Source organism: Nannobrachium achirus (genome assembly GCF_963921795.1).
Source record: "Nannobrachium achirus genome assembly, chromosome: 13".
NCBI lineage: Eukaryota > Metazoa > Chordata > Actinopteri > Myctophiformes > Myctophidae > Nannobrachium > Nannobrachium achirus.
In genome coordinates, this window is record NC_137833.1 from 47,794,379 (window position 1) to 47,820,541 (window position 26,163).

The 26,163-nt window shown below is 45.4% G+C and overlaps 1 protein-coding gene across 1 annotated transcript in view; it reads left to right on the forward strand.

The window, feature by feature from the left end:
- The window catches only part of hpse2 (heparanase 2), a gene marked incomplete at both ends in the record, with an annotated part of 187,045 nt that overhangs the window by 144,337 nt on the left and 16,545 nt on the right, over positions 1-26,163 (forward strand). Inside the window, 2 exons of the mRNA XM_080740808.1 lie at positions 153-259; positions 1,676-1,790. Of these exons, the coding sequence (XP_080596934.1) occupies positions 153-259; positions 1,676-1,790 (222 nt within the window). The remainder of the gene's footprint in view (positions 1-152; positions 260-1,675; positions 1,791-26,163) is intronic.

A 26,163-nucleotide genomic window follows, 5' to 3' on the forward strand; every position in this document is an offset into this window, starting at 1 on the left:
ACTGTCGCCCCCTGCAATGTTGTGGCCCTCGGCTTGGTACCCTAGACATAATTCGGCCGTTGGGGAAAACTAAATTGGGAACCCTGCTGTACATACATACACATACTATCTCAGACCTGTCTGTCACTGATGCGTTTGTCCTCTATTTTCAGGTAGTGAACACACACGCTCCTGGGAAGAAAGTGTGGCTGGGTGGAGTGGGGCCCGCGTGGGCCGGGGGCACCAATAATCTGTCCGACACGTACGCCGCTGGCTTCCTGTAAGTACTGCTAACGGCACAGGCCAACGCCATGCACTAACGCCATGCGTTCTTCCGTTGGAAATGTGTTACATCGTTGCTGTCGGGTGGAAACCTTGTATGTCCAAAACCGTTTGATCATTTTAATTTAATTTGATCTACAAGCATACCACGCCTTGCGTGTGCTTGTAGATCTGCTATTTTCACTAGTTTTGGGGCGACAGTCTTGTGTGATGAGGCACAGCTTTACAGGGATTTACGACGAGACTTGGTAGTATGACGAATCGCATATCTGAATGACTTTAAAGCTAGGCCTCTGAAAATGAAAGACAACACAGCTAAAATAGGGCCTAAATGTTGGCTATTATGTTGTGTTTAGTTTTCTCAGAAAAATAATAATAATAACCATAAAAAAAGAGAAAGGGAAACTCATGTTTGGGTGTTGCAGTGTCCATCACCACGGAGACTGGGGTTTGATTCCTCCGCGGTGCATCCGGCTTGGCTGGAACAGTTTGCGGGAATCTGGGTGGGGAGGGCAGCCTCTGTCGCTGCTGCACTAGCGACTCCTAGTATCATGGTCTGCCTGTTCAGCGGGGTGTGGGACCATAGGAGGAATAGCATGTTCTCCTGGTGAAGCTACTCAGTGTCAGGTGAAAAGAAGCAGCTGCCAACTTCATCATGACTATCAGTGGACATGCTCATCTCCGAGACCAACTGCAGGGGTCAGCAATGACAGGGACTAAACCAGGGGGCTTGTTGTCCGGATTTAAAATGAAGCAAACACAGAACTAAAAGTTCCTATGATTGGCCGCTAGTTGCGCTGTTCTGGTACCAGAAGCAATATGTTCTCCATAGGATTCCATTAATTTCCCCCGAACTTTTACATTTGATTTTCTTACCTTAATAAACATTGCCATAAATATTTTATGGTTCCTGTCGCTAGTTTAAAGACTCGTTTCAATCACCATGATATGCATTTTTTGAAAATATGGTTCAATTTATGTTATAATTGTTGTTAAAGCAGGGTATGCTGTAAGAGGTGCTTGTGATCGTAGGTGATGATTCTTCTTCGTGTGCTTTATTTTCGGCAAGCTCAAGACAATGTCCCAAGTCCCATGTACTGTATGTATCCCTGCGGTTGCACGTGACCGTTGGCAGCCAAAAGCATTCCTTGGGTAGTAATGGGCACCATGATGGCGACACCCATACAAGGGCAAAAAAAGCTTAATTTTCGTAGCGTAGAAACCAACGGGAAAACTGGACATTGGCATAATGACTGCATTGGGGGGGAAATATAAAAAGAAAACAATTACTGTCTAAAGGTTTGATAAATGGTGTGTGTGTGTGTGTGTGTGTGTGTGTGTGTGTGTGTGTGTGTGTGTGCGTGTGCGTGTGCGTGTGCGCGTGCATGCGTATGTGTCTTGCTTTACATTGCAGGTGGCTAAACACGCTGGGCATGGCTGCCGTGCAGGGGATCGACGTTGTGTTACGTCACTCTTTCTTTGACTATGGCTACGCTCACCTGGTAGACCAGCAGTTCAATCCTTTACCTGTGAGTCTCTCCAACGCCTCTCGGCTCTTTTCAGCCAAAAGTTTGATTTCCCTTGTTGCTCGTGTTTTGTCACAAGAAAATAGCACAAAAATGTATCATGAAAATTGCCCAAGCCCAATCTAGAAGCTCACAATGTGTCCCATCGCGACATGTCGTGAGCTTGTAGTTTGTCTATTTTTGCCATGCGACTGAGTAAATATAGGTGCCATAGAGAACATTATTCAATGTCGTACTCCACTCTACATCACAGCATGTCTGCGCCTTATTTCTCTAAAGTCTACAAGGCAGCACCATTTAATTGCAACTCACTTGGCTCCTTCAAGCAAGTATCTCTAAACGGAAGAAACACGGATAATAGTGGTCGTCAGCTAACAGGTGTAAACACAACAATTTTTCTGACCTCCCAAAATTATTAAAATGATTATTTCAGAATCATCATTTTCTGGAAAAGTGTTATTCTGCATACTGCATATTCTGCATGCATACTGTACAAGTCTCTGTGGAAGCATTATTTTCATTGTGTTATTCGTCTACATCAGGGGTCTTCAACGTTTTCAGGCCGGGGACCCCCAAACTGATGGGGAGATGGAGCAGGGACCCCCTACCACCTCGTAAGGTGGGGGGGTCGGGGCTACGACATATTTTTTTTTTTAAACATACTACAAGTTAGGGACCTAGGGAAATTTATGGAGGGGGGTCACTGGAGGAAAATACTGGAGGGTCATGTCTTTTTAGTTTTAGTTTGAGGGAGGGTCATCAAATTTTACTTTGAGTCCAAGGGAGGGTCATCCAATTTTTATTTTTAAAATGAGCCCGGATTTTATATGCATCTTTTCTTTACAGCTTTCCTGAATAATAGTACAACAATAGTCATTGACACCCCTCCGTTGCTTATCTTGGTTTTTCCCAACAGCTGGGCTATTGAGCCTTTCCCATTGTTCCTTCTATGTGTCAATCATTTAGCTTGGCCTATCCAGCCAGTAGGCGTGTGCAGTTTCTGGCCAATCACTGACGCTCTTCCTGGCAGCGACAATACTTTTAGTCAGAGAGAAAAGTTCAGAACACAACAAACATGGCGTCTTACAACATCAAGAGAACAAATGTGCGTACTAAAAGTTACTTGGATCACAATTTAAGAGCTTCGCTGCAGACCCTCTCTGCTGAGGAGAGTCTTGTCAGACTCGAAACTAAATTAGAGAAGAGCACGGACAACAAGAAGATCAGAGGGGTTAGGCAAGTCCTACTGGAATTGCGTGTGTGTGGCTGTTTGGATTTTGATTTTGGCTTCGAGGTTTTTTCGTCTTTTTTTCTTTCTCCACCACAACGGGAATCTTTTAGGGATAGTCTCATTGATGAAACATATGGCATCCCTGTTTTAATATATAGGGTTAAGTTCGGCCGGCAGTGGATCATCTTAAAGGATGGCAGTGTTCCAATGGAAAGCATTTTTCTTCACTTTCACATTTGCGTATAAAATTTCCCAGACAGATAGATGAAGCGGTGAGTTTACAGATTAAACATTCATAGCCTTCTCCTAAGTCCTGTAACATCATATGATATAGAAGTGGTAGCTTAAGTTCTAGAGTTCACTTTTATTCACTAAAATGTTATCTGTGAAGATAGCTCAGTGCATTAGTCACTGTGCTAACGATCCATTCGTCCCGTGGGGCCGCCGGTTCGAGTCTCATAGGGGGAGGTGAATTTGCTTTATTCATGTTCTCGTATATAGTGCTATTATTACTGCAGTTGCGTTTATGAATAAGTTTATGTTTTTAGGGATCATTTTACTCATGTATAAAATGTTATGTTTTAGGGGAGGGCCATCTTCTTTTCTTTTTTTGGTTGGGGAGGGCCACTGATTTTTTCCCACATACAGAGGGAGGGTCATAGCATTTTATATCAGGGCATATACATTTCCTCCAGTGACCCCCCTCCATAAATTTCGTTCTGTCCCTTACAGCGAGCAGGGTGGGCCGTACCACAACCATTTCTAAACATACTACTTATTAACTGAGAACAAATGTCAATAATATGTCAATAGCAATCATGTATTCAAGCTATTCAAAATGGATAGAATCATGATTTAATTTTTAACATAAATTTGGAAAATGGCAAAAAAAAAAGGAAAAAACTTTTTTATAAAATCTTTTTTTTTTTTTTTTTTAAGCAATAATTTTGCGGACCCCCTGCAGTACCTCCGCAGACCCCCTAGGGGTCGCGGACCCCCTGTTGAAGACCCCTGGTCTACATAAAAGTCTTGTCAATATCATTTTTAAGCTTTTGGGTATGCTCTGTACCTGGCCTTTTTCTAGCCTGCCTCGCTGGCCACCTCTTGTTCTTTCCCGTGGGAGCTATTAGCTGAGATGAAAGGCATTTAGTGGTGTTGAGAGGCTGTTTGTGGGGGCGAAATGCCGTGTAACCTTAGCCCTTTGTCAGTGGCTCAGGACAGTGCCACCGCTCCCCTCGTCCCCCCATCACAAACTGTGCACTTCTCTGTGCACAGAACCGTCGGCCGCTGAGAGATCTGAAACCCGACACGCTGGTACGCACTGGCATGTTAGCGACAGCCCCCTGCAACACTGTGTGAAGTGGATCGATCCAGTCCCACGTTCCTCTGTGGCTGCGTGGAGACTGAACCATGCTAAGGCCAGGGGTGCAACAAACCTAATCAGTGGTTCCAAACAACCAGGTGTACTTGAGCAACGAGGCATGGGGTCTTATTTATCTTAAATGATGGTCAGTTCATATAGTGTAAGCCCATTTCCAAAAGGGTATGCATGGGCTGCAGCTACTTCTAACTTAGGCCTACTTTGTAGATTTTGATTAGTATTACAAAACATACATTAACCACTTCCCTATGCCCTATAGTTGGGGCGAATCCGAACTTCCGTGACCATGAGAGCAAAGGTCCGTTTCTCAGTGGTTTTGTCAACTATGAAGGTTAAATAACAAATTGAGCTCCCATGTCCCTCGCAAAAATGCGGGCAAAATGTTTGACAGCTAGGGTAATTTTTAGTCTCATTCACTTACAATACACCATACTATAAAGGAAGAAAACTGCTTTATGTTGGATGTGAGGTGTCAAACTAGGGTTTTTTAATTATTCTGAATCCATTGCAAGCATTTGTTTTGCATGAAAAACATTCCTTGGGCTAAACACAGACCTCAAAAGAATGTGAAAAGTGAGGACTCATCACTAAACCATAGTTTTGTTGGCCGTTTTTAGCCCAAGGAATGTTTTTCGTGCAAAACAAATGCTTGTAATGGATTCAGAATAATTAAAAACCCCTAGTTTGACCCCTCACATCCCACTTAAAGCAGATTTTTTGGGAGTCATTTTTATAGTATAGGGTAAGTGAATGAGACTGAAAATTACCCTAGCTGTCAAACATTTTGCCCGCATTTTTGCGAGGGACATGGGAGCTCAATGTGTTATTTAACCTTCATAGTTGACAAAACCACTGAGAAATGGACCTTTGCTCTCGTGGTCACGGAAGTATCGGATTCGCCCCAACTACTACTGTATGTACATTTCGCCCATTTGATCTACAAGCTCACAATGTGTCACATTGTGTGCTTGTAGATCTGCTATTTTCAAAAGATTTGTATAGGCTACATTTAAAATCGTGTGAAACATTCTGCATATTGAGTACCTTCTACTTTTGGTGCTTTAAGTACATTTTGATACCAACACTTTTGTACATTTACTCAAGTAAGTTAGAATTGCAGACTTCTACTTGTAACGGAGTGTTTCTACATTGCAGTAACATTTTAGTACTTTTTCCACCACCGCTTGTTTGCTGTTCCTGTTTGAGGCTCACCAAACAGTTTGGGAGAGTGTTTTTTGCGGGTCTTTCAGTCCGAGTGTATCAAAAAAGCAACTTGTTTAAGGCAGCGAAAGCTTGTGATTGGCTGCGCGGAGGTGCCGAAAGCAGAGGCGTCAATTGGGTATGGCAAGGTATGGCAGCTGCCATACCTTGGCTACAGGGGGAAAAAATAAAATGTACTTCTTAAAACAAATTCATATGCCTGTTGCTAAGGTATGGCAACATTACTGAAGGCACGACCGTCATGTTGCCATACCTTAGCTTTTGCTGAACTGACGCCACTGGCCGAAAGTCGGGAGACCTAACCTCAGTAAAACTAACACTGGAGAATGCTAACCTGGTGAAATGCTAACCTGCCGACGCTGGTAAATGCTAACCCGATGAATGTTAAACCGGTCGGACCAACGGTGCTTAACCCAGTTGCTTTTTTGATACACTCGAACTGAAAGACCTGCAAAAAACACTCTCCCAAACAGTTCAGCCGTGGCTGACCTGGCCTGCTGACAGGAGCACATCATTGAGATTCCTCTGGGTCTCCACTCCCTGGAGAGGGAACAAATTACAAGATTTATGATAATTGATGACAACTTAATTTTAATAGTGACAGTGTAGCAGCAAGTATTTCAAATTGAGCATGTAACAAGAAAACGATCACAACAACACTTCTTCCGTAGTCACAGCAGTGTTGATTTTGACAGCAACTTATGATTTAGTTTCAGCCATAGTCTATTGAATAAAACGTTATTTAGTTTTAGACACGTTTTAGTCATCTGAAAGGTTTTAGTTTAGGTTTAGTCTGCTAAATGTCATACGATTTTAGCCGACTAAACAATGTGTCAATTATTGGCAGGCCTTGGTTGCATGCTGTAAATAGCAGCTCTGCTATTTTCAGAGCTAAAATGACCTGTCTTTTAGTTCTACTGGATCTGTTCTCCACACTACGTCCCTCATTTTAGTCATGACAAAATCACTCTCACTGACAAGATTGTCAATATATTTAGTCATAGTTTCGGTCATCATCGATTCGTTTTTATTTAGTTTTCTTCTGTGGGAAAAAAAGGTCGTTTTAGTCAACGAAATTAACACTGGGTCAAAGTCTCTGTGATGATGAGGCAGTTGGAGATCTGGTCACGACAGGCATCATCCGCACGAGGAAGCGCCTTGAACCCCGGGTCAGGAGCTGTGCATGTTTGGGAGAAATCATGACAAGCAGGGCGTCTGGTTCTCTCTGACGGGGGCCTTGGATTGGATGTTCTTTCCTAACAGTGATCAGTGGTGGAAGAAGAACTTGCACAAGTACAAGTAGCAACACCACAAAATATACAAATACTCTGTTGCAAGCTCTGTATTCAAAATTTACTTGGGGAGAAAAAGTACAAAAGTATTGGCATCACAGTAGCCTACAGCACGGGAGTAAATCGTACCTTTTTCGTACTTTTTTTCACAAAGTAAAGCCCTGCTTCATCAGACAAGGCCGTTGCACAGAAGTAGTGAAAACAGCAGATCTACAAGCACACAACGCCTCGCGAGGCGTTGTGTGCTTGTAGATCGGCTGTTTTCACTAGTTTGGTTAATTTTTTGAAATGATAAAAACTAACGGTTTTGGACATACAAGGTTTCCACCCGACAACGACAAAATGTACGCAGTTACTTTCAACCGCAGTGATCACTGGCGGCACACTGCCTTCATTCCATCCACTTTCTCAATTGTTGTATTTCGACGGGAAACTGAAGTGTTCCCAAACTAGAGACCTTATTGATTGATAATGGTCCTTCAGGCTCTGAATTCTTGTCCGCCGTCAATATGACAGGCTTTAAGGTTATGCATGCTGTTATGGTGTGCCTTCTAAGGCCAGGGCGCCACTGGCGGCGTTGTGTTGCTCTGCGTCGTGACGGCTTCATTGACGCCGTCACGTTGACGTCCGACCGGCTCCACCGCAGTGGTTGTGAGTTATTCATTCTTGGCAATATCCCATTTCCAACACAACATGAACAACACTTTCAAACAGTTATAAAACTATTTGTGACCGACCTGAATGTTATTGTTGTCACACAAACAGCAACAGAGCAACAATGCACAACTGACCACTTTGTTTTGTCATGATTATAGCCTGTTGTGTTTATAAGCGACATAATTTTATCAAAGAAGACCACTGTAATTACATAAAAAAAATATGCACATCTAGTAGTAGTCACCCTTGTGAATGATGTGAATGGATAGCCAACAGCAGAAAAGCACGTCGGCCTATATACATTTAAATATACAATGCAATTACATTTAGTCATATTCTATACCAGGGGTTTTCAAAGTGGGTGACAGGGCATCCTGGGGTGCCGCGACGGCAGTCCAGGGGTGCTGCGAGATAATTTGATAATAATTGAAACAATCTTTGGACATTTAAAAATATATTTAGTATCATTTTAAACTTCAAGTACAAAGTTATTTTCAGTCAGTTCTAACCAAAATGGCTATTATCTTGTTTTCCTCGCAACATAATCGCTTAAGCCTCTATCAGAGTCCAGGGTGAAGAGCTATTCACTTCACTGCGGTGTAGTTTTCTAGCTATCGCCTAAAAATACATAACAAAGCCTAGGTGATAGCTAGGAAACTACAACGAGGTGAAGTGAATAGCTCTTCACCCTGGACTCTGTTAGAGCCTTAAAATATGCTATAAATATAAGGTGCTGGGAGTGAAAATTAGGAATATAATAATGTAGGGGTGCCTCGGATGACAAAAATATTTATGGGGGTACCCCAAGCCAAAAAAAATTGGGAACCCCTGTTCTATACATTACTGGACTGTTGTGGACGGCGTCAAAACATCGAACCGGGCGTGTTTTTGTTGTTTGGACGCCGTCACGCACACAGCAGCGCAACGGCCAGCGAGACATGACTTGATGAAATGAATCACTAGGTGTGATTTTTTTTTAAATATTTTTGCAGTCGTTCGGTACACAGTTACTACCCCTCCTGATAGACAGATGTTAAGAACATAGCCTGCTATACAACCGACCAGCATTGACTGACATGCTGACAAAGTGAATACCTACAATAAATGTTACTGCAGAAGGAGGGTGGCTGGTACAGTGGAGAGAGCTGTCGTTGTGGTCGCCGTGAGAGATGCCGAGGGTCAGACGTGTTAAATAGGCAGCGTTAGTTGCTCCATTATTCCAAAAGGCTTCATCGTGTTTGATCCAAACACCTCTTGTTTGCGTCCTGGAAAATGATGTTGGATCTTTGAAAGAGATATCTCAACTTGGATGATGCTTCACTGTCGGTTGGTCTAAAGAAAGAGAGAGAGAGAGAGCGAGAGAGTTAGCGATGAAACGCTACCACCTGCCATGCTCGTAAAAATGATTTACCAAACACAGACCGGTGCATGTCTAAAAATGGAGAATGTCTTATTTAAGCCAGAGCGGGGCTGGGTGGTTTGCATTAAGGGGACCTAAATCATTGCAGGATAATGAGCTTGGAAGAACCTAATCTCTCACACCTACTGTTACTGGACTTTTTATTTTTATTCCTATTTTGGGTTATAGCTGCAATATGGGCTGGAGGCCGCGCGGGCCGATACCCGCTGAGAGTATTCAGTGCAGGGCCAACCTGTCTTCAGCCCAGGAGATTTATCTCTGACATTACCGAAATGAAGCGGATAAAAGTGCAGAACTTTTTTTTAGGCTTCTTTAGGACCTAGCGATGGATTTTAGCCTTGGGTACCAAACTTTATTTTGATGTTTACCCATATAATATCCATATCAAGTTGGGCTCCCATCGACTTTCTATACAGGAGGAACATACCCAGAAAAAGATCTGCTTTAAGTAGGATGTGAGGGGTCTAACTAGGGGTTTGTCATGATTCTGAATCCATTGCAAGCATTTGTTTTGCACACAAATCTTTCCTTGGGCTAGAAATGGCCCCCAAAAACACCCAAAAAACTGTGAAAAATGATGACTCATCACTAAACCATCGTGTTGTGGGGCCATTTCTAGCCCAATGAAAGTTTTTGAAGTGTTGAGCACCTGCTCGGTGCTCAACACTTCCGCAAAATTAGCCTTTTTAGGCCTCTGGGTTGTTGGTAAAAGAGGACTGGCAAGCTTCTGGAATTCTGAAGGACGCTTCCTTGTGCGTCACAGAATGGGATGCTCGGTAGGCCAATCAGATGCGGGACTCCCTCTTTCCCCCTGCAGGGGGCAGAGTGCCTTCCACAGTTCCGCACTTCCGCCAGTCCTGTTTTACCAGTCACGCCAATGAACTGCAGCGGCGGATGAGATATGTAGCTTTTTATATCTGTGGATCCTACTACTTCCGGCAGTCTTCCGGCTGCTTCAAACGCCACTGAGCAACTGTCATTGAAATGAATAGCTGGGGGCCCAGGCAGTCCGCTCTCTATTATATTATACCTCTATGGGGATTCCATGTTGAGGTGGAAATGTTGTACCCAAGTTGGACTTCCGGGTCAGGTCATGAAACGAACGGATTGCAGCTTTAGCTTTAGTACCGCACATATATAACATGACCCATGGCTGACATCTCCCCAGGCAGGCAGAGGGAGGATTCCCTCTTGACTGCATGGTTGACCTGACAGACGGCAAAGACATGTGTACAGTACGTCTCTCCACATGGGGCAGTGGTTTAAAGTTGGCCTAAGTAGATTTACTTAAGTACTGTACTTAAGTGCGATCTTGAGGTATATTTGTATAGTAGTACTTTTACTTCTACTCCACTACATCTCAGAGGCAAATATTGCCTCGGCTGGTTGAGACAAAAACAAATCTAAGAAATTCCATAAATATAAAATAATAATAATTAAGAAATAGTGAAAATAGACAATCTACAAGCTCGCAACGCTTGTAGATCTGCTATTTTCAAAAGTTTGGCTCCCAGACAAACGTCTTAATCTCTCTTTCAGGACTCGACCTGAAAAGTTTGCAAACCACCGTCCATCTTGCAACTTATGGATTGTATAATTGCTTTATTATCTAAAACAACAACACACTGACATATCATTTTAAAATATAATAGCATTGGTATGTTTTTGCAGATTCAATTGCTTTATAGTAACGTTTGTGTGATTTCCCTGGCCAGAATTTGGTCGGTGCTGCTCAGATCACAAAAAAGCCATCAAAATGCCTTCTCCTTCTTCTTCTTCATGTTTTCTCCCGCCTCGCTCCTTTTCCCTCTCCTCTCCGTCTGCATTATTTAGTCTGGGGGAATGACGGCTCTCCCCAGGGACGTGCTGGCCATTGGGAAAAGCGGGACAAACTCCCGAACGGCCGGTTCATTCCTGGCCGGTCCAGGCCGGCCATTAGGAAAAAAATAAAAAATAAAATGTCGGCCTTTGTTCCATTTTGGGGGCTGGGCGGCCAACAAAGTAAATCGTCACTGTCGGGCAGAAACCTCGTATCTCCAAGTTTCAAATTTGTAATTTTTTTTCGCAAAGCAAAGCCCTGCTTCATCATACAAGGCCGTCGCACAAAAGTTTAAATCATTTTTAAAATGATAAATACAAAACAAACGGTTTTGGACATACAAGGTTTCCACCCGACAACGACGAAATATAACTCATGTAATTGGCCCACTGGCTTGTCACTTTGTCGCTAATCTTTGAGTAGCAGCAGCAGCGCTATAGAGAGAGATCTCTCTCTATAGCGCGCAATGAGGGCCTCTCCAACTCTTTTTCCCGGGCTGAATCAGGGGCCCAGCACGTCCCTGGGTCTCCCGCTAGGATCACAATGCTTTTAACATGGCTGGATGTCTGGAGGCAGCGCGGGCCTACCTGCTGGGAGAATTCACTGCAGGGCCAACCTGTCCTCTGCCCAGGAGATTTACGACCTGGCCCCGTTCCTCGAATCACTCCCCGTTGGTAAACTGTGGACCCTGGTCGAACCCCTGCCTGCCTGACCCACTCCACGTCCCGACCCGCTTCACCCCACCTCCCCGCCAGGGGCGTCAATTGGGTATGGCAGGGGTATGCAGCTGCCATACCCTGGGTCCAGGGGGGGGGGAAATAAAAGTTACTTTTAAATATAAATCCATGAATGTCTCTTTGTCTATCTGTGCTGGTTATTATGTTGTTAAATTACAGCAACATAACTACAATTGTTAAATTTAACATAATGGTCACTTTAACAAGGTATTATAATTATATTATCCACACTTGTATTCTCCCCAGCTTGACAAAATGGTATATTAGCAGGTTCCGCAGGTCAGCTGCACAGGTGCAATGCATTATTGTTAATTGTGGCACGTTTACTAACATGCTAAGTTTAGCTGCACTTGAAAAACCATTCCAGGCTGCCATATCCAGCCCAAGAAACCGTAGAAACCTGTGTAAAAAACTGACAAAAGTCTTTTTTTTTCAGACATTGTGAAAATAGCCGATCTACATGCTCACAACGCCTCGCAGCGCGAGGCGTTGTGAGCATGTAGATCTGCTATTTTCACGATAGAACCGTGTTATCCAAAATGTAATGCCTATTTTCCATGAGGACTCCCATCTTTGCCATACCCTAGCTTTTGCTGAACTGACGCCACTGCTCCCCGCTATGCTTTCATCCCCCCTTTTCGACAGTCGCCTTTCCTTCCATCTTCAGTCCCTCTCTTTCGCTGGCTGTCATGTCTTTCGCCCCCTCTCTCTCCCCCAGTTGTAAATTTAAGCTCCAAGATACAGTTGTCCCTTTTCATGAGCTGTCTGTTTCATGATGTGAGGGAGAGACCTGCCACTAGTGGCCACTAGTTCCTGGCCACTAGCGTGGTCCAGGAACGTTGTGTTGTTGTAGCAGGAAGGAGGAACTTACATCTTTCTGGTTTCCTCAATGGGAATTTTCCATCACTCGATCACACTCATCTCTTGCGATGCATTTAGAGTTCCACGCCTTGAAAACAGTCATGACTACAAGTATGAGGTGGCATCTTTGTTGCGACTGTAGGTCGCAGTTAACTATGGCCAGCACATCTTGTCCACGTATCTCTGTCTGTCTGTCTGTACGTCACGCCTGTGGTTCCCCTGACACATCACTGTGACATCACAGGCTCAGTGCAGGGATAACGCCTGATACTGTGGTTCCCCTGACACATCATTGTGACATAACAGGTGATATCACAGTCAGATACTCAGAGCAGGGATCTCCATATATGGGCATAAACAGGTGACATCACAGTGGTGTGGCCGGTTCAGACAGGGATCTCCATGTATGGGGATAAAATGTTTGTATGTTGTGATGTCATGGGAACCACTCTAACAGAATCCCTTGTATGCCCATATATGGAGATCCCTGATGTCATCAATATTAAGTCCATATCTAACAGGACATCATATGGGATCAGACAGGGATCTCCATGTATGGGCATGAAAGGTATTGTATGTATGATGTCAGATGTGATAGACCTCATAGGATTTTCACATAGCGAATAACTGAGTAAGCATGTTTGGGGTCTCATAGCATATTTCCATATACATCACATGGATCTCCATATACTGTATGGGTAACTGGTCCGATATACATCACCTGACAGACGGCCAAGACATGTGTAGAGTACTTTACCCCCATTCATTCCGGATGGGGACCCGTTTCGAAACGGGTCCCCATCCGGAATCAATGGGGGTAAATTTACTCGAATCAAATTTTTGTCTTAGGATTGTGACAAAAACCAAAACATATTATTGAACTCTACTCTCCATGGCATGAGTAATCAATAGAAAGAAAGTCATTTTGGGGGTGAACTACTCCTTTAAGTACTGTACTTAAGTAAGATCTTGAGGTATATTTGTATAGTAGTACTTTTACTTCTACTCCACTACATCTCAGAGGCAAATATTGTACTTTTACTCAACTACAATTATTTGAAAACTTTAGTTATTAGTTACTTCGCAGATATAAAAGATTATATTATAAAACATACATTAATCCACTTTAGCCCTAGTTTATACCTAGCCGATCTAGAAGCTCAGAACACGTCGCATTGCGATGCATTGTGAGCTTGTAGATCTGCTATTTTCAAACATTTTGTACTTCTACTTTTGGTACGTAAAGTATGTTTTAATGCCAATACTTTAACTTTTACTCAAGTACATTTTGAATTCCGGACTTTTACTTTTAAGTCTGAAGCCAGACCAAAGTAGTGAAATCCCCATTCCGCCGATGCATTTCAATGGGAAGGGAGCGTTTTCATGCCAATAGAGGATATTTGCGTGCCACACCGACCATGCGTTTATGCTGGAGCTCCGTTTTTTCCTCTCTATCCAATCGGGTGAATCGAAGGTGGAATGGGGAGGGTTCTGGAAGTGACTGACAGGCGCATAGCTTTCTTTGGGACAGAATGCGTTTTCAGTCAGCCGCGCACAATAATAGTTTATCCGCTGGCGACCATACTTTGGTCTGGCAGCCTAACAGAGTATTTCTATCCTGCGTAATTGGTACTTTTACTTGAGTAAAATACGTGAGTACTTTTTCCACCACTTGCACATGGAAATCTTTGCTTGGCCAGGCGACATATTGGGCAACTTGTCAACCAGTTGGTGTCCAACCAGCGTCTAAGCACTCCACCTCCAACCACTGCAGATCTAGTTACATTGTGTTAACATACAGTACTCTACCAAACGGATTGGTTTAAATAACCTGTTATTCATTCAAACAAATTACGGATTGCAGCTTTAATTAAACAGAGTTTTACTGTGTGGATGTGTGTTTTTAATGGCTGTTTTCTCATTACCTCGTTGCGGGCAACCTAATTAGAACATACTGAACATTGTTAACCTCTTGTCTAATACAGTTAAATTGAAACCATTGAATTTGACTGGTAAAACCTCCCCCTGGATAAAGTTTAATGACGTAACCTCATACTTTGATCTTTCAAATCTCAGGAATTAACAAGGTCTGAAGCGGGCAGACTGAGACTCTCGTTTACTCTAATTAGCCAGACACTAAAGGTTAATTGTTTGGCTCCTTAATAATTCTCCATATATATATATATATATATATATATTCTTTTTTATTTATTTTTTGCGCTGGTTTGCTTGAGATTTGATCATTCTCTGGTGTGTTTATTTCTTTTTTTAAATATATTTTTTAGGCTTTTTGTGTTTATTGATAGTACAGTAGGTAGACAGGAAATGGGGGAGAGAGATGGGGAGTGACATGCAGCAAAGGCCGTCCGGGTCGGGACTCGAACCTGCGATGGCTGTTAGGCATCAGAGCCTTTGTGTTATGCGCCTGGAATGCTAGGACTGCTCACCCCTTCTTTTATCTTATTTTTTTGGCCTTTTTCTGCCTTTATTGATAGTATACAGCAGGGTTCCCCAATTAGTTTTCCCCAAGGGCCAAATTATGTCTAGGGTACCAAGCCGAGGGCCACAACATTGCAGGGGGCGACGGTGGCGTTCCCGCTACTCCAGTGACAGTTCAGATATCGTCGTTGTCGGGTGAAAATCTTGTATGTCCAAAACCGTTCGTTTTGCATTTATCATTTTAAAAACGATTTAAACTAGTGAAAACAGCCGATCTACAAGCACGCGAGGCGTTGTGTGCTTGTAGATCGGCAGTCAGGCTGCATTGGAGCCTATAGGTGCCCGGACCGCTAGGCCAGCGCTCCGGGCCTTTATGTTACTTTCTATGTGCCTAGAAGTAGAAACTCCCAACCTGAGTATTTGTCTTAGAATTGGGACAGTGTTTCCCAACCTGGAGTCCAAGCCCACCTTGAGGGGGTGCCAGTGCACACAGGGTAGTTTTGTCCATTTTGGGGTAGTCAGAAGAAACTTTAAATATATGTTGCCTAAAATAAATTTTCCTGGGTCATCTCTAAATAAGTCCTTGCTTTCTTTCATCCACTGTCTCTGGCTCTGTGTTCTTAATGCCATACAGCAGGGATCTTCAACGTTTTCGGGCCAAGGACCCCTTAGTTGAGAGAGATGAAGCAGGGACCCCCACAACCTTTTCATAGATTCCATATAGTTTCATCGTTTGACAGCACAATCTTCAGTGTATTTCAGATTCATGTCAATTTGTTTTCAGATATTTAACCACTTGAACCGTCAATACTTCTGCCCTCTACACCAAACCTCTTTGCCAAAAATAGCCCATCTATGAGCTTGTAGATCTGCTATTTTCTCAGAATCTCAGAATATGGTTAAGAATTTGGCTAAAAAGGAGATTTTTTTTTCTTTCTATCACACAAAGATTTGGAGGACCCCCTGTAGTAACTCTGAGGACCCCCCTAGGGGTCCCGGACCCCCTGTTGAAGGCCCCTGCCATACAGTGTCAGTCCAACTCGTCTCGCAGTGTTTGTTATCCTGTACCTTTAACATAGCTCACTCCCACATGTAACAGTTGTGAAATACAGTAATAACAAAGTGGTTAAAACGCGTTGTGTGCGTGCATACGTGTTAAACGTGCGTGAATGCGTGCGTGTGCGCCATGTCGTGCATGCGCATGGGGGTTTCTCATCTTTTTTCAGATGTGAGAAGGGAGGCTTCTGTTGCTTCCATGGTGTGTTCATGTGCCGTGCACGGGCACGTGCATGTGGCATGCGTGTGCAAGTGGCGTGCGTGCACGTGATCGCAGCAGGGGGCAGGCAGTGATAGACATTCCGTGCCAGACAACCGGAAGAACATCTCAGCTCGCTCTCTGAGTGAAATACTCTGTGGTTGAATCTCCAGGCGAAAAGACCATCAGGATTTAAGACATGATCATGATCACAAATTGCAATCAAGGCCAGACAATGTTCTCACCCCATTTGCGTGCCGTTTTACCACTTAAGCCCTATTTCATTGTACAACGAATAGTGAAAACAGCTGATATGCAAGATCTGCATCGACCATTTTTGACAATATATTGATAATTGCCCAAAATAGGGACGCCGGGGTGAGAGCGGTTAAAATGTGTTGACGCGGGCTGGTTCTTTGAATTCCGAACGCTCCGTTGAAGTCTTGAAATCCGAACACGGAGTGAGCCTCAAACGATCTCCCGCTAACTGAAGATAGCATCGCGCTGTCCATCTTGTGCAAATGAAACCCGCCTCTCGAACCCGAGTCAGAACTGCTCTTTTGTTTCCGCTCACCATAACACTAATCATAAATAGAGCACAGTTTCTGGCCTTATATTCATCCCACTGCATCCCCTCTCTTGCCTGTGGTGGCCTAACGCTATACAGTTCTATAGTGTGCCTCTGCGCTCCTCGATGCCTGAGCGGCAAATTAAGTTAAAGTCTGGCATGGGGAGGAAAAAAAAAGAGAAGCCCTTAAATGTTGCCATATGCAGGATTGCATGGGAACTTCCTGAGGACCACATGTTGTTCTCCGAGCCTTTCGGAGAGGTGTTGAGACTGGCGCACTGTGTCTGCAGCGAGAGGCACGCCGTGGCCCGCCGGACCCCCTGTCCCGCTGCGCAACGATACACCCCAAACAGCACCCGTGACGTAGCATAATATTTCCGCCAAAATGTCATATTCAAGGCCTGTCAATTGGTTAACAGGTCAGCTGTCGGTGGATATCGCGTGGCACGGTAACATGGCGCAGCTTAACCCTGATTTATACTTGTTCGTGCGCCTGTGTCGCACCAGAAACAAGCCAATCGACAAGCTCATGGCGCCGTCTCTTCGTGGCGCTTTGAGAGCCTGTTGATCGGCTACTTTCGTATATACGTATGCAGTGCAACATTGCGTCAGGGCACAAGCTTTGTATAAAGGTTCTACACCATGCATTTAAAAAAAAATTATATAACATTGTTTATGTCCCCAAAACGTTTTTCAAAAGGTTTGAGGCTAAATTACCACTCCTGAATACAGAGCCCCTGTCATTTCTGCCTGGCTTTCAGAGCATTTTCAGCTGCAGTACCACCTTGTCCTTAGTGGGAGGACTGCGATATTGAGCCAGTTTTGGCTCCACTCTCCTCCCCACCTCCTGCTCAGTAGGCCTGCCCAACCCTCCCCAACCCTCTCCCAGCTCCTCCTGCCTCCTTCTCAGGCCTGCCCACCCCTTCCCCAACCCCCACTCAGCACAGCAGTAGCAGTAGGTCCCGACTCCCGATTGTGATGTCACAATCGGACCTAAAATCAGACAGCCCGTTCTGAGACCTGCTTACATAGATTTGCCCATAAACTGAGAAAGACACAATGGTCAGAAATAGGACTTTGTGAGGATAGAACGTGTTGGTGGGACGCCAGAAAAATACATACAAATTGATTTTTTTTAAATTCATGGTGTAGTCCCTTTAATAATAATAAAAATCAAACCTTGGTTCGAAGTGGAGCTGTGAAATTGAGCACTTCCAGATCTATGTTTTTGATTCTATGTGTTCCCCCCTGTGTGTGTGTGTGCGTGTGTGTGCCTGGCCTGAAAACAGCGCCCCTCCCTTAACATGTGTGGTCATAAAAGGTACTGTTCGAACTCAACGGGACATTTCTCACTGGTGAGACAGGACACACATTGCCACTCAGAGGGAGACCATGGGCTCCGCCCACGGCTCCAATAATAGCTCAGATTTATATAGCGCTTGGCTTGTCTGAGTACCCAAAGTCGCTAATGACCCTGTTGTGGAGTTCACGCAGCAACGCTGAGTCGCGGCACTGCAACGTGGCTACATGTTGCCGCGTCTGCACATTCTTAATTCCCAAGGATTGTGATACTTTATCTGTCTGCAAAATTGTCAAGTCCGTCCCATGGCTGAATAAACAAAATGGAGCTTTTAGCAATATTGTCTCTCGGTGGACGCCGCTATTACCATATTAGCATGTCTCTCTCAATAAACGTCTTCTCGCTGGATTGGCGCTCGTGTTTAGAGGCGCACAGTAGTAGGCAAGATATCTCCCAGCGGTGAGCCTGTCTGGTGATCTTAAACTCATCTCCCTGTTTTTACCCACATTTTGTTTTTGCTATTGTGTCTTTTAGTGTCAGAGAGACTAATTCTTTGCAGGGTTTAGAGATGATATTGAATTTTTCAACCCACAGTGCAGTAACAGGCAAAGTTTGTGTGTTTGCGTGCGTGCTTGCGTGCACGCTTGTGCGTGCGATGCTGACATTTCAGGAGAAATTGTGGACCGGTTGATTGTGGATGACATGGCATGTTTATTTGAGGACAAGATTGGTGTCCCCAATTTTAGCTGGGTCATTTATGGCACTTCCGTGACCACGAGAGCGAAGGTCCGTTTCTCAATGGATTTGTCACCTAGGAGGGTTATTAAAACAATTTGGCCGGGGTGTATTTTTCTAAATGATGGGGAAAATGTTTGACAGCTAGGGTAATTTTCAGTCTCATTCACTTACTATACACGACTACACTATAAAGGAAAAAAATGACTCCCAAAAAATCTGCTTTAAGTGGGATGTGAGGGGTCAAACTAGGGGTTTTTAATTATTCTGAATCCATTGCAAGCATTTGTTTTGCATGAGAAACATTCCTTGGGCAAGAACTGGCCCCACAAAACGATGGTTTAATGATGAGTCATCAATCTTCACAGTCTTTTGGGGTCCGTTTTTAGCCCAAGGAATGCTTTTCATGCAAAATAAATGCTTGCAATGGATTCAGAATAATTAAAAACCCCTAGTTTGACCCCTCACATCCCACTTAAAGCAGATTTTTTGGGAGTCATTTTTTCCTTTATAGTGTAGTGTATAGTAAGTGAATGAGACTGAAAATTACCCTAGCTGTCAAACATTTTCCCCACCATTTTGAAAAATACACCCCGGCCAAATTTGTTTAACTAGACCTTACCCGTTCGAAGATATGTGCTCCAAAATATGTCAAACGCACCCGGTGAAAGTGTGTGAGAGAGAGAGAGAGAGAGAGAGAGAGAGAGAGAGAAACATTCCTAACTGTGAGAGAAAGGGGTGTGTGTGTGTGGGGCTACAGATCCCATGGCCTGGAGGAACGGACCGTAACCCTGGCAACAGACAGCAGAGTTCAACAGAAGTGGTTAAGAAAACGCTAATTTAAACTGCTTTAATTTGGGAGAAATGAAATTCGGGCTCCGTCAGTGTTGGTATAATGCTAATGGCCAATACCATGTGAACTTTGGGATCAGTTGCTGAAGCGAGTGAATAGATAAACGTAGATAAGCGTGAGCGTTAGAGCGTTAGAGCGTGAGCGTTAGAGCGTTAGAGCGTGAGTTTGCTCCTTTATTAGTAGGATAACCCTCCTAGATGACAAATCCATTGAGAAACGGACCTTCGCTCTCGTGGTCACGGAAGTATCGGATTTGCCCCAACTATCCCCAATTTGACTTTACTACAGTTTCATAAGGTTAGGCACCCTAACGTGGGCGCTCATTGGGGAGCTAACCTTGTGTCACCAGGTTTTCTCTAGGGAAAGCCTGGTGTTCGTTTACAACGGGCCGTTGATCCGTTCTAGGCAGAAACCACAAGCAGATTATGCGGCGTGAAGTGAAGGGACCCTAGGCTTCTGGGGAGCAGGAATTGGCAGTGGTTCTTTTCTTTTCTTTTAACTTTTTCGTCATCATTTTGTGACTCTTAACCCCTTCACTTTGCTTGGCCTCTGTCCAGGTTATATACTGTAGTTAGTGTACTTCTATCCATCCATCTTTCTTGATAAACTTTATTTTGCCACACTACTCCTCCCACAGTTTTGGTGGCACACACAATGTCCATAATGTCAAATCGACCGGCTTCATCGGGACACGAAGGGTTATCTAAGAGATACGTTATATAGTTTCATTTATATAAATGTATTTGTGAATACATTTTCTCCCTTGACTTTAATTAAACAATTTACTTTTCCCCAAAATATGAGATGACAGACATCATAGACCACATGAGACTGACACAATATGTCCATATATGGGCACTCCAAGATATGGGCTTAATATTGATGACATCAGGGATCTCCATATGGGAAGAAAAGGGACAAGGACTGACATAGATCTCCATATATGGCCATTCATTTATTAGTGAATACATTTTCCCCTTTGACTTGAGCAGGGAAATTTCAAATGGTAAGACGGAATTCATTTCCAATTGCATCTTTCTAGTTGTAGTGTAGTGGTAGTGATAGTGCAGTGGTTCTCAAAGTCAATTTCCGAGACTCTAGGTTCCTTTAGGAGTGTCTAAATTGGCCCTTACAAGTCTGTAACTCTGACAGTGTACAAATGGAACCAAATGAACCCTAACGGGTCCATTTGGTTCCATTTGTACACTGTCAGAGTTAAGGGGAAACCTTCAAATTTCAACGTTTGAGAACCACTGCTATAGTGTATCTGTTTCATTGTTTCCCTTAGCTACAGCTCTTTTTTCCCCTTCTGTACGTATCTGCCCTGTGTTTCTAACTGCTGCACTGCCTTTGGCAACTGAATTTACCTGGAGCGACAGGGCCTTCTCTGGGGCTTCCCCCTCCCTCTGGAATGCACTCCCCAAACACATATCAGAGACTCCCCTCCCTCCCTATTTTCAAAACCGCCCTGAAAACCCACCTGTTCAGAACTGCCTCCCCGAGTTGACTTTGATTTCAACTTTTAATTTATTTATTTTTTTGCTTTGATTCTTCTCAAGTTTTCCCCAATACATTTTTCTATTTCTTGTCCTCTCCCCTGGCCCCCACAGCTTTAAGAGCTACGTATATCAATTCCCATGCAGGATTAATGAAGGTCTGTCTGTTAGGGTTAGGGTGTGGGTAAAGGTTAAAGTTAAGGCCTGTATCTGTTACGGTTAAGGTCAAGGTAAGGGTTAGATCAGTTATGTTTCGGGTAAAAGTCTATCGTCACTGTCAGGCAGAAACCTGGTATCTCCAAGTTTTTTGGTAAATTAAAGTCCTACTTCATCATACAAGAGTGTCACACAAAAGTTGTGAAAATAGAAGATCTACAAGATGGCACACAACGCCTTTGTGTGATTGTAGATCGGCTATTTTCACTTTTTAAAAACATGTTTTTTAAAATACTAACAAAAAAAGGAAGGTTTTGGACATAAAAGGTTTCCACCCGACAACAACGATATGGAGTGAATGTACCCTGCCAGTCAAATGTTTGGACACAGCTTCATTCAACATTGAATGAGAAGCTGTATCCAAACTTGACTGGTAGGGTAAGTCAGTGCAATGTCCCCAGAAGTCTATGTATGAAACTAACAGGTGTGTGTTTGTCTTAGGGGTGTAACGATACATTTTAATAGCGATTCGATACATATCACGATACATGGTTGACGATATGATACATGGACAATATTAGTTAATTCATGGTGATACGATACGAAATGATTTAAAATCGATATAGTAACTATTTAGCAAAGACATTAAATCTGTGTGAAAGGTGTGGATAGTGCAGGTTTTTAAGGGAAACATGTATTATTATGGATATTGTGGTGTACAGTTCCCAACCAACACACAACACAGTTTAGAGTAAAGCCAAAACGGCGCGTTTATTCACAAAAGGCTGGAACCAGGCAGTGGTAAAGGTAAGCAGTTTGGCCTTGTTTTTCAATAGTCATTCAAATCATAAACATTGTGGCTGAGAGAGAATAACATGTCAAAACTATAGGGCTGTTCTTTCAGCGCTGGGGGGGCTTCTTCCTGGTCCGAGCCAGGTAAGGTAAGTGGGGGCCTGGGGCTTTAGTTTAGGCCGGGGGGGGCTCAACGGGGGGTCCTTGGCCGCTTCCCGAGTGCTTCCTTTCCTGTCCACTGTCCACTGTGGGGACAGGAGTTAGTGCCGCATCATTGCCTATGGGGAAGGACAAGGCAATGTCAATGTCAATGTCAATGCACAGAAATGCTGAGAGGAGTTTAAGTGGTGAGCTCGCCTTACCGCCAGTGTAGCACGTCTTTACTTTAGGAGAACCAGGGAGAGAGTGGGGTGAGCGAGCAGTCCTTTTAGGAGCGGCCTCCCAGCACAGGTGTAGATACTTCAGGCTGATTAAGAAGGAACGTAGGGAGGTACCTGCCCTCGATGACACTTCCCAGCGGGAGGTGTGGTCCTCTTGGGCTCGCTCTCCCCTCTTGCCACTCTCTCTCCCTGGTGACGTGCCTACCTGGCGGTTGCCCACTGAGCGAGACACCACACACCTCCCCCCAATGATTGCGACTCTGGGTGCAATCTTTCTGCTCGTCCTCATACATCCTGGAGAGGGCGTCGGCATGTGGTATCTCTTTGCCAGGTTTGTGCTCCACAGTGAAATTGTAATTCTGCAACTCAAGAAACCAGCGTGTTATTCGGTCATTTGTATCCTTGTTTCTTGACATCCACTTCAGTGGGGCATGATCGGTGATGAGTGTGAACTGTCGCCCCCACAAATAGTAACGCAGGTGGTGAATGGACCATTTCACCGCAAGCGCCTCTTTTTCTACGGTCGAGTACCGAGTTTCATGTTTTAATAATTTTCTACTTATATACATGATCGGGTGCTCGTTGTTATCGAACACTTGCGCTAGCACAGCGCCAAGTCCAGTACCTGACGCGTCCGTATGCAAGATGAAGGGCCTGGAGAAGTCGGGCGCCTTTAACACCGGCTCCTCGCAGAGAGCCAACTTGAGCGCGCAGAACGCGCTCTCTGCTTGGGGATTCCAACAGACATGGTTAGGCAGCTTCTGTCTGGTAAGATCGTACAACGGGGCTGCCAATGTAGCGAAATTATTAATGAACTTTTGGTAGTAGGAAATTAGGCCAAGGAATGATTTCACTTGTTTTTTCGTGGCTGGTTTGGGCCAGTCTTTTATTTTCTCTACCTTGCGAGCCTGGGGTTTTACGCAGCCGCGGCCGATGGTGTACCCGAGGTAATCGGTCTCGTCCAAACCGAGATGACACTTTTTGGCATTCGCGGTTAACCCTGCTCTTCTCAGGGCTCCGCACACCGCGTCCAAGTGAACCAGGTGGGCACTCCAGGTAGGGCTATGGACTACGATATCATCCAGGTACGCCGCCGCGTAATCTCGGTGTGGTCTTAATATTTTATCCATCATGCGTTGGAAAGTAGCGGGTGCACCATGCACACCGAACGGCAGGACGGTATACTGGAATAACCCCTCGGGTGTAGAGAAAGCAGTTTTCGCTTTGGCTTGCGGAGAGAGCGGCACTTGCCAATAGCCTTTTGTCAGGTCTAATGTGCTGACAAATCGTGCGGGGCCCAGCCGCTCGATCAACTCATCCACGCGGGGCATGGGATAAGCGTCAAATTCAGATATCTCGTTTAATTTGCGGAAATCATTACAGAAACGCAGACTGCCATCGGGTTTGGGCACTATAACAATTGGGCTAGACCAGGGGCTATTTGACTCCTCTATGACGCCTAGGTCTAGCATACTGTGTACCTCGGTCTTAATAGCCTGGCGACGGGCCTCGGGGATTCGATAGGGCCGTTGTCGGATAACTTTCCCGGGGGTCGTATGGATCTCATGCTGTATAACGGTGGTTCGCCCGGGGAGTTCAGAGAAACGATCTCGGTTTCGTCCTAGCAGCTCTTTCAGCTCCTGTTTCTGAGAGGGGGACAGAGCTTCTCCTAGCGGGACAGGTGGGAGAGATGGAGAGGGGGTAGAGGTGAATAACACAGGCAATGGGGGGTCTTCAGCAGAATGCCATTTTTTTAGCAGGTTTATGTGGTAGATTTGTTCACCTTTTCTTCTCCCCGGCCTTCGGACTTTATAATTCACCGGGCCTTTGCGCTCAATAATTTCGTACGGCCCCTGCCATTTTGCCAAGAATTTACATTCATTGCTGGGGACTAGTACAAGCACTTTTTCCCCGAGATTGAACTCCCTCGTCACTGCATTTCGATTATATAGACGGGCCTGTTCTTTTTGGGCCTGTTCCATATGCTCTCGCACCAGGGGCCAAATTTTCCTTGCCCGGGCTTGTAGCTGCTCTACGTGCTCGATGACATTACGGAGGGCCGAGGGCTGACTTTCCCAGGCCTCCTTCGCCAAATCAAGGAGGCCTCGCGGCCTTCTGCCGTATAGCAACTCGAACGGGGAGAAGCCTGTCGAGGCCTGCGGGACTTCTCGTATGGCAAAGAGCACGTACGGTATAATTTGATCCCAGTCGCGACCATCGACATCAATCAGTTTCTTCATCATGCTTTTAAGAGATTTTATAAACCTCTCAGCGACCCCGTCCGTCTGCGGGTGAAAGACCGAGGTACGTATTCGTTTTATTTTCAGCCATTTATAGAGTTGGACGAGCACACGCGACATGAAACAGGTGCCCTGGTCTGTCAAAATTTCGTCTACAATGCCCACCCGGGTGAATAACATAAAGAGCTCGTGGGCGACAGCCTTGGCCGTGGCCGCGCGTAGGGGTATAGCCTCAGGGAAGCGTGTGGCATAGTCTACTATAACCAAAATGTACCGGTGCCCCCGGGCCGACTTGGGAAGTGGGCCTGCGATATCTAACGCGATGCGTGAAAACGGCGTCTCAATAATGGGCATGGGTATGAGTGGGTTTCGTTGGACCGGGCGCGGTGCACACTTTTGACACGGCCCACATGCACGGCAAAAATCTTCAACAGCCCTCCTAACTCCCGGCCAGTAGAAGCGGGCCAATATGCGATCATAAGTCTTCTGTACCCCTAGGTGGGCCCCCAACTGGTGCGTGTGCGCTAGATACAGTACTCGTGAGATATAAGTCTTTGGAACGAGCAGCTGTTCAGTGATCTCGCCCCGTCTATCAATGACACCTCGGTACAATAACCCCTGCTTAACAGCAAAATAAGGTGAAGGTAATTGACTCACCCCTTCGCAGAGTTTGCCGTTAATGGATGTGACTTGTCGGCGGGCCGCCTCCAGGTTGGGGTCGCTCCATTGCTGGGTCGCAAATTCTCCACGCCGGGGAGAGGGGGCGTCGTTGTTTAAGTTCAGCTCAGCGAACGTATCTTCGGCGCTCCTCGTCTCGGAGGCGGTGGTTTGTGGCACCCCGGTTGGCTCCTCAGCGTACGGCTCGTCCGGGCGGCGTCGCTCTTCTTCCGGGGAACTCTCACTGTGGCTAGCTGGGCTGAACACCGGGCACGCCTCGAGCGGTGCCGAGGGCCGGGTGCGGGTCCTGGGGCGACGTCTTCGGGGCCGCGGGGCGACCGTTAGGCCGGGGTTCCAGTAGCGGGCGAACAGGGTATTGTCCGCTCCAATGATTAAGGGGACTGGGAGATTTGGCACCACCCCCATCGGTAGTACGGCTTCTCCTCTCGGCGTCCTGACTCTCAGCCTGGTGATCGGGTAATAGCGCAGATCCCCATGGACGCACGTAACCGGGACCGTGTCTGTACCATGGAGCGGCCCAGCTAGCTCCTTGTGTATCAGAGACACTGCGCTCCCCGAGTCCAACAGGGCATGGGTGTCAATTTCGCCTATCTTCACCGGCACTTTGGTGTGTTGACGGGGGCCGGGACCAACGAGGAGGCAGGCACGGGCATTCTCAGAGCTGGCGGCGCTGGCCATATGGACATCTCTGTCGCGGTCCGGGCAACTCCATGATATATGATCTAATTTACCGCAGACATAGCATCTCCTAGCGGTGGCGGAACGGTTGCTCCGCTCCGGGGCAGCTGAGCGGGTGCGGGGCGGCGAGAGTGGGGAGGCAAGTGGCCGGCCACGGTCTCTTCCCGGCCGGGCTTCTGTGGTTCCC